Source organism: Choristoneura fumiferana, chromosome 18 (assembly GCF_025370935.1).
Source record: "Choristoneura fumiferana chromosome 18, NRCan_CFum_1, whole genome shotgun sequence".
Taxonomy (NCBI): Eukaryota; Metazoa; Arthropoda; class Insecta; order Lepidoptera; family Tortricidae; genus Choristoneura; species Choristoneura fumiferana.
The window spans coordinates 22,584,246-22,593,468 of record NC_133489.1 but is presented as its reverse complement, the minus strand read 5'-3'; the positions used below and the strand labels follow the sequence as shown (position 1 = coordinate 22,593,468).

At 36.5% G+C, this 9,223-nt stretch overlaps 1 protein-coding gene across 1 annotated transcript; it reads left to right on the top strand.

Moving 5' to 3' along the window:
• Window positions 1-2,904: 2,904 nt before the first annotated feature.
• Window positions 2,905-6,151, top strand: LOC141437714 (uncharacterized). Its single transcript, XM_074101188.1, has 2 exons — window positions 2,905-3,150; window positions 5,528-6,151. The coding sequence occupies exons 1-2, from the start codon at window positions 3,030-3,032 to the stop codon at window positions 5,863-5,865; spliced, it is 459 nt and encodes a 152-aa protein (XP_073957289.1). The 5' UTR covers window positions 2,905-3,029; the 3' UTR covers window positions 5,866-6,151.
• The last annotated feature ends 3,072 nt before the right edge of the window (window positions 6,152-9,223 follow it).

Genomic DNA, 9,223 nt, shown 5'->3' with positions numbered 1-9,223 from the left:
TAGAGCTAGTAAACGAGAATAGGTACTAAAGTTGATGCGCCTTCGTTCTAATAGTTACGAATGTTTTATAACAGGATCTTTGGCTTCTAAAGACCATTTGGAATGTCTAAAGGGATTATTTTAAGCTCTGTGGTTTACGATGATTTGATACTAAAATGATCGATTAATGGAGGCATTACTTTACGGAAATCCATGTCAATAATCCAGCCTTTTTACTTATAATAAGGATATTGATTACTAATACGATACAAGTGAAAAAGTATTGCAATTGAAAAATGAAAAAAAAAAATGTTTTGTATAGAGATAGAGTATTTGTGACTCAATTTCCATACATAACTTCTTTTTTCGAATTATCACATTTTTCCCACTTGTATCGTAAAAGGAATCAGTAGCCGTAATACGGTATTTGACTATTTTGTATATGTTTTATAAGTTAAAACTACACAATGCCTGTTATCGAATAGAAAAACAATTTTTAAGCTACCTTTACAAATAACAAAGTTATAAAGGTTTGAAATTCAAGATTAGACAGAGAAAGACATAAGTACTGCCATCTTGTTCTGAGAGGAGGCCTGTGCCCAGCAGTGGGACGTATATTATAGGCTGGGATGATGGGATGATGATGTGACGTCACACGCCAGTACCCCCTTACTTGCTGCATAGAGAAAAGCGTTTCAGAAAGAGACAGGTATATAGATTTTTCAAAAAATCACTATCAATCCAATTTACAACCGATTTAAATTTTCTCTTCGCTAAACACTATAATGTATATCTATATTTTCATAATAATAGTAAGACATGGCAAAATCAGGAGTTGTTAAATACCGTATTGCGCTAAATTATCGCATAGGATCGTACTGTGATGGTATAGGAGTTTCTTTATACTGATGGATGGTTGTCTAGGTTCTAAAATTGTCAGCATACGTAAACTAATAAATAGGTATTGAAAAAAGAATCACTTGCAAATACCATAAGTAATCATACAAACCTAATGGTTACCATTTAAAACTTGGCAGCAGTTAACTTTATTCCGAATCAAAGTAAGTTAAAGTGAAATAAACGGGACTGTTAAACCCCCAACTGCAACTTAAACCGAAAACTTGACTCAGAGATTAAAACTTATACCCTGAAGAAAATATGCTGCGGTTTAACAGAAGTTTATAATTTAAATATGCGGGAAGGATCAAGAATATTCGCTGTATTTGAATTTTATGCTCAATCTTTTCATGTCTTCGTGTTACTTCATGAGTAAGATGTTGAATAGAATATGCCGCGAAGCGGTACATGCGAAGTATTTCTAAGATCATTGAACATTCAACCAGCAAAGTGAATGAGTAAACAAAGTGAGAATTTTGTTTTTAAATTTGAGGTGATGGTAAGCTTAGTGCAGGCACATCGTAGCGAGATGGGGCAGTCTTTGACATAAAAAAACAGTGTTGTAGCCTAAAATTGTTAGAGACGCCTAATGTTATTTTTATGATTAGAAAAAGTTGCGTTGCTCTTCTGTTACATGGAAGTGGACAAGGCTTTTGCTATGTAATTAAGAGCGTTTATACCTTGTTCGGACCCAAAAAAAGTTAGCTGTCACCTTGTGACTTTTGACAGCTGACGTGAATGACTTTGCACTTGGCTTTTGTTTGAGTACAATTCGCTGAAAATTTGGCAAAATTAATGCAAGACTTTTATCTATCAGGATATGTAGGAGCAAAGTTAAATTTTATCCACTCTCCCCCCCGCCCCCTCCGGGACGAGCATTACCCCCCACGCCCTCGAATATGTCTCGGGCCGCGGTAGAAAACCGTACACGATACATAAAAAGTGACTTCTGTCGTACATATCTTCTTTACTTCTGTCACCTAACTAACCTTTTAGCAGAAAAAATAGATTAATTATAAAAAAAGTTAGTATTTGGTATCATATTGCGCTGAAACTGTAAGACGTATCGCTTTTGTATGTATCAAAGGTTTATATTAAATTAAAAACACTTGATATTTAAATAAAAACTAACAATTAAAAACAGGCCTATTGGTCTAGACCGTAGACATTTTGACCCCTGCACATTCCAACTGCACTGAACTGATCATTTTGTCACGTTGACTACCCATTCCCGAAATGGTCTAGACTAGAACTCTTCTAAGTATCTAACTTAATTTTCAACAGTCGGAACCATTAGGTACTGGGATTTTTTGAGCTGGTGATTTTAAATAAGTACTTAATATGTTGAAAATAGCCTGAATGGCTTCGAGAAAAGTATGCTACAGCCGTGCCTTTGTTTTTGTTTTGCTCGACTTCGTGCCCCCAGACTTATTTTGTTTGCAATGCCTGCGGGGTTATAAAATGCTACGCCATTTTACTTTACTTAATAACAGGATTTAATCATCATTATTAATTAATAAAACGTCATTTCGACAGTGAAATATCATAATTTTAATCGTGAAATTGTGTATTTTACTTGCAATTCATTTTGAGAACAATTATCAATACATAGTTATAATAATAAACATGCAATTTCAATATTCTAACGAAAACAAAATTTACTCGGTAATCCATCAGAAAACATTATAACAACACAATAATCATACTAAAGTTTGAACAAAAACACTGTTCCTTACAAACAATAACTGTATTAAAAAGTTCGACACTTTTCCACATTACAAAGGCAAGGGAAATTCCTTAACATGCAAATACCGCTGTTTGCTTGAAACGGAGAAATTTTTCTAAAGCGTCAATTTAAACAAACGAGGAACGCGACCGTGCAACAATGAGCCTAATAATCGTTTCCGAACACGTCTATTAGTCACGGATATTCGTTAAACTGCTGAAAACAATGAACAACTTTCATATGTAGAATCCACGGGTTTCTATGACGGCCAGTGCGTATTACACCTTATTTATTTACGGGAAGCCTGGCTGGACGGTTCAGTTCACTTAAAAAAAAAGACGCGTGGCTGTTCGGTTTATTTATTCCATAGTCTTCCCGTTTAAAAAGTCACGAAAGCGCGCGTTTGCAGCTGTCATTGAGTAATATAATGTTGAAAACTTTGGTGGTTATATTCGCGTTATTGGTGTGCTGTTACTGCGATGGGCAAAACAATACATTAGTAGAGGAGTCGAGGGCGAAAAAGAAGAAAAATGTCGCGCGACTGTGGAGTAAGTGATAAAGAAGTTTTTATTCACTTTTGCTTTAAAAGGTTACGACGGCGCTGGGATCGACCATTAAGGTGCTTAGTATTAAGGCATCACGAGTTTGAGATTTCAGAGACAAATAAAGTTTGTTAGACTATTTTGTTTTGACTGATAATTCATTAAGTAAATTAAAGTCAAGTCATTAAAAGTTCACTGTAGCGTAGAAAGTTTTATTATGTATTTCTACGAAACTAAATTAAAAACACGCCTCTTTAGTCTCGTTATTTATTGCACTGTAGTTTGGATATACTTACTTATTATAAGTTTTGGATATTTGATAAATTAAAACATAACTTTTCAGCATTTGCAAAGACGAATTTTCTATAGATATGTTAACCTACGGAACGAGACACTCACCGAGCAAGTGCATTGTAAAGATTTATTATAAACTTCTTATTAATTCATTCAACAGACTAATGAACTTGGGTGACGTTCGCACGTGTCGTGGTCTCTTTATTTTATGATGATGATGACTATTTTTATTAATCTCAAAATACAAACTAAAAACTTCAAAAAAAGATAAAAATAGCGACTTCACGGCGAAATGTAAAAAGAGAATTTTTGCAAGATAAAAGGAACTAACGCCATCACCACCATATCAGCCATAGGATGTCCACCGTTAGACAAAAGCCTCACCCATAGACCTCTAGTTGTTTCGGTAAGTGGCCTGCATTCACCGTGAAACTGCGACTTTAACCAGGTTATCCGTCCATCACGTTGGTGGACGTCCTACGCTGCGCTTGCCAATGTTCTTTACATTGTTGCAGTCACTGCATATCGCACACGGCGCTCGTCCATTAATTGCCGTACTCTTATTACTGTCAAAACATTCACAATCCCACACGTATCACAAGAACACATTTAGCAGTTTGATAACAATCCGCCAATACTGGTACAATGTGGGTACAATGCCTGAGGGGCCGCTTTGTATGCATAGTCCGCGTCACATTAACGGAGTATCGCGATACGCGTTCGTGTGACACTGGACTAATTTGCATTCTAAGTAGAGTATTATTTGCGTGACTAATTTCAGTTTAGATTTTTGAACCCGTGTGGTGTCGGGTTAGAATTACACCTCTCCATTTCTTCCGTGGATGTCGTAAGAGGCGACTGAGGATATAGGTTAAGGTATACCGTCGGTAGGCGACAGGCTAGCAACCTGTCACTCTTGTACCGTTTTTTTGTCAAAACCTAAAATTGCTAAAAGTGGCTCCGAAGCGGTAACGTTTCGTGTGTTCTGCCTACCCCATTTGTGAATACAGGCGTGATGTTTGTGTGTGTGTGTAGATTTTTGAACGATTGTCGGTAATTTTCTAACTTGATTTTGTTGACCCGCAGACGACATAAATATTCTAAATGCGAAGGCTTGTGAGTGTGTGTGTCTCTTTCACTCGAATACGGCTCAGATTAGGTATAATGAAATTTGGGATGAGATTAGCTAGATCTCTAGAATAAGAATTAGGCTACTTTTGTTTCCTATACTTATATATCTTCACAGAATCAGAATGTAAGAATGTAACCGTTTAGTCTAGATACATGAAATCTTGTACGTGGCAAAAAATGGAACGCGTTAGTTCCATTTTCGAAATGCTTGTGCAAGCGCAGCGTAGGACGTTCACCAACAAGATGGATGGATGACGTGAATAAAGCCGCAGTTTCACGGTGAATTTAGGCTGCTTCCAACCGAAGCAACTCCTGGATTCAACTCTATGAAGGAGGATTAAGTCTAAGGGGCTGTTTCAGCACCCATTGATTAATTTTATTTGACGGATAAATGCGATGCCGTCTCCGTCTATTTGAACAAAACAAACAGAGACGGCATTAGATTTATCCGTTAGATTTTAATCAATGGATGGTAAAACAGGGGGTTAGTCTAACAGTGGACGTCCTGCGACTGATAATGATGATGTTGATTGCTTAAGAATTACGGTCGCTGTTTTTAGGGTTCAATAGTCAACTAGGAACCCTTTCGCCATATCTGTCCGTCTGTCTGTCTGTCTGTCCGCGGGTAAGCTCAGAGACCGTTAGTACTAGAATGCTGTAATTTGGCATGAATATACATATCATTCACGCTGACAAAGTGGTACAATAAAAAAGGTAAAAAAAAATTTTACGTTACCACCCATAGACTTAAAGAGGGGGTGATTTTTTTTCTCGACTAATCCTATAATGTGGGGTATCGTTGGATAGGTTTGTCCTGGGCATGTCCGACACGCTCTTGGCCGGTTTTTATAAATTTTAGATTGACCCTCAACAATGCACTTCGCCAACTGATATCTAGTTAATAATGAAGTATATTACGTACATTTTTGAGAACATAATATCTTATTATTTGTTGCAGTTATGATCATCCTGCTGGTATTCTCGAAGGTGGCGGTCCTGAAAGTGGTTTCAGTGTTCCTCTTCATGGCTTTCTTCCAAAAGTTCTGTTACATAATCGGCCTTCTGATCAGTTACTTCATGAAGAACAAAGAGGCGATGAAGCCACCCCCGGCACCCCCGGCCCCGGCACCTCCGGCACCCCTTTACGGGGCGCCGGCGCCCGCTGACTACAACACTATAGGGTACAGTTACGGACCCCCTGATAACAGTGAACCCTTCCCATTAAATACTGAGAATGTGATACCGAACTTTTCCGATTTAGGGAATTTCAATTGGCCATTCAAGAGGAATGTTTAGGTTTGGGTCAACCGAGTTGGCTGTTAGTGATGTCACTCCAGAGTTACTTTGTCAATAAATCTTTAAGTCGATCGCATTTGGCAGTTCATAAAAAGTATGAAAAACTTAAAGTACGATATTTTTTTTGGTAAAATAATGTTTTTTTAGAACTTGCAATGTCACCCAAGTTTTTAAAAGACAGTTGATATTTTGATGACATTATATCGGCGGCTGCAAATAGCACAGTTTTTTTTTACAAAATTAACTTTTTTCTTAAAACACTAAATAACTTGTTTTTTTTCTAACATTTTTTAAATAGTACTTGAGGAAATAAACGAGATTTTTTGAAGATAGCTCAGGTACGAGTACAAGCGGACAGAAAAACATTTTTTTTTTATTCGGTATTATAAACAAACTAATAAAGACAAGGTACAGTCAACTATTTAACAATCAATTATTACTTAGAGCCGAAAGGGCTGGCACTTCAGTTTTCACAACACCATAACACTTTCACATTGTGTGCTGGATCGTAATAAAATGTTTGAACATTTTTTTAATAAGTATAGATCAAACTTTTTAATAAGTACAGTTGTACTATCAAGTTTTTAGACGACCAGATTATGGTTAGAGAACTGACTAAAGCTTGAGGTCCTTCGATTCCGTGAAGGGCAGATATTTGTATGAAAAATTACGAATGTTTGTGTCTTGGGTGTTACTATGTATTTAAGTATATCTATCTATATAATTATATTTATCCGTTGACCATAACACAAGCTTTGCTAAGATTACTTTGGGACTAGGTCAATTGGTGTGAATTGTCCCGTGATATTTATATTTATAAGTTATAATTTCAAAGATAACAGTGTACTGTTTGCTGCCGTCAATATTTAGAGTTTTCACGTATTTTTCTTTTTTCTTTGACTGATTAAGTTATTTTTATTTCTTATTTATCCTTGTAGAATACTCGTAGGCCTTTTTCTGGCCTTTTCCCATGACCATGTTAAAATCTGAACGCCTTTTTTATAAAATGGTTGTTAAACTTAAGGTGCGGTTAAGTTAATTTAACAATCGTTTTATTTTTAATATTATTGCAGCTTCTGTCTTTGCCAAATAGATAAAAAGTATTTTTTTCTTGTAAAAATCTATCACATTTTCAAATTGGGGTAAAAAGTTTAAATATAAAGAGGGATGAATGTTTTTAAATTATAATCCGTACCTAGAGACAATTCGGTGACAATTAGCTTAGTAATTTTTTTTTAGGAAGTCGTATTTAAGTTATGAATCACTTTGATAATGTCTCGTTTATTTAATTTGTAATTAAAAATAATTTACATCATTTTTAAGTATTTATTGAATTAAAGTTTAAGATTACAACCTATTGTTTTTATTTCAAGCATAGACTTAAATAATTATAAACAAACGAGCAAAAATAACGGGTCACATTACTTACACAGTTGCATGAAATTTGACCTGTTTTTTGCACGCCAGTGTACTTGGAGATGGTAGAGTTGTGTGCATAGGTACTTGTACGTACACAAAAGCCCTAAGCAAATAATCGTAATTAGATATCACAAAGTTAGTCTCTATTAGATAAAGCTCAAGCCACAGGCCTAACCACACCAATCTCATATTAGTAAAAATCTCACAGAAACAGAGCTTCATACGCAAGGAAAGAAAGAAAAAATTAACTTATGACAGAAAAAAGACACTATTTTCAACTATGAACTCCAGCTCTACGGTGTTGAAGGCGAGAGAAAACCATCACATACCTACTGTTTTCCCAAGAATGTCGTCATGAAGGTTCAGTAAGGATCCTCATACCTTACCAACGTAAGAGAAAGTACATGTTTCTACTAATAAAATAATAACATAAAAATAAATAAGCTTTGATATCTAGTTAGTGTATTCGTTTCTTTGCATCCAGAATCTCTCTACTTCACCAACTCTAAAAATCCTCTCACTTGTGCAAAGTTCAACTATTCTTAATTAAAATAAGCTTCTTTAGATCCCTAAAAGTAGAGAGTTCGTGCAGGTCATAGACGAAGTTGCGAGCAATATTTAATGTAAAACAAACTATCTCATTTTCAAAACTTTCTAAAAGACCGAATTCAAAATCTTCTTTTTGAAGTCGATTAAAGAAGCAAAAAACACAATAGAAAGAAAGATAGAAAATGCATTTATTCACAACACAAGACAACAATAGTAGGTACTTACAATTGCAAAAAGACAACACGAAGGATAACACACACTGCACTGCTGCACTGTTGTGTTTCGCCGTGGAGAGTAAGACAGCCGGTGAAATTACTGGCACTTGAGGTATCCCATCTTAGGCCTCTAGGTTGGCAACGCATCTGCAATCCCCCTGTTGTTGCAGGTGTCTATGAGCGGTGGTAATCCTTACCATCAGGAGACCCACTTGCTCGTTTGCCATCCAGTCGAATAAAAAAAAACAATTCTGGTTGCAACAAAAGGGATGGCACACTTACTAGTATAGTATGGTGTAAAAAAATTGTTAGGATACCTGGAGACAGAGAAGCATGAGTTAGGTATGGTTTACGGACATCACTTTTATTGAACATAAAAACTTTAATATATTTATCATCACCGAAGTCACGTTGCTTGGTGGGAATCGATTGTTGCGACGTTGTTGTTTCTTTAAAAAAATATGGCTCTGTCCATCGGAGGACAATTTTGCCAGTGTCTAGTAGTTTTTGCCGTTGTACGCTTAAAAAAATCTATAAACCGAAATATGAGAGGTAATGGTGGATGAACGATGACAGCGCGAATCTGTTGCGACGTTACACCACTTATAAACTCTTACGTTGTGTATTTACGTAGAAAGCTTTGTCTCTGTGTAATATACAAACGTAGTAACCAAGGCAACGTATTGGTATGCACAGAGAGTAAGCAGCGCATTACACGACGATCGTACCAACTTAATCAAGACGATTTTGCCGAAACTTTATATTAGTCGGATATTCGCGTGGTTTTCTCGATTTCTGTTTCGGCAGACGGCTCACATCGTTGATAGAAACTAGTGAATAACTTTTGACCAATTTTTTTTTATAAATAACTTCAAATTCGTTGTTATAAATGTAAGTTGTTGCGTCGTTTTGCAGGTGGTAGGACCTTGTGCAAGGTCCGCCCGGATTGCTACCACCATCTTGCTCGCTAATCCTGCCGTGAAGCAGCAGTGCTTGCACTGTTGTGTTTCGGCGTGGAGAGTAAGACAGCCGGCGAAATTACTGGCACTTAAGGTATCCCATCTTAGGCCTCTAGGTTGGCAACGCATCTGCAATACCCTTGGTGTTGCATATGTTTATGGGCGGTGGTGATCTCTTACCATTAGGAGACCCACTTGCTCGTTTGCCATCCAGTC

Excerpts from the sequence above, each read along its gene's own strand:
- LOC141437714 (XM_074101188.1), top strand. The coding sequence starts at position 3,030 with ATGTTGAAAACTTTGGTGGTTATATTCGCGTTATTGGTGTGCTGTTAC. Across the intron at positions 3,151-5,527 it reads AAATGTCGCGCGACTGTGGA|TTATGATCATCCTGCTGGTA; the intron begins GTAAGTGATAAA and ends TATTTGTTGCAG.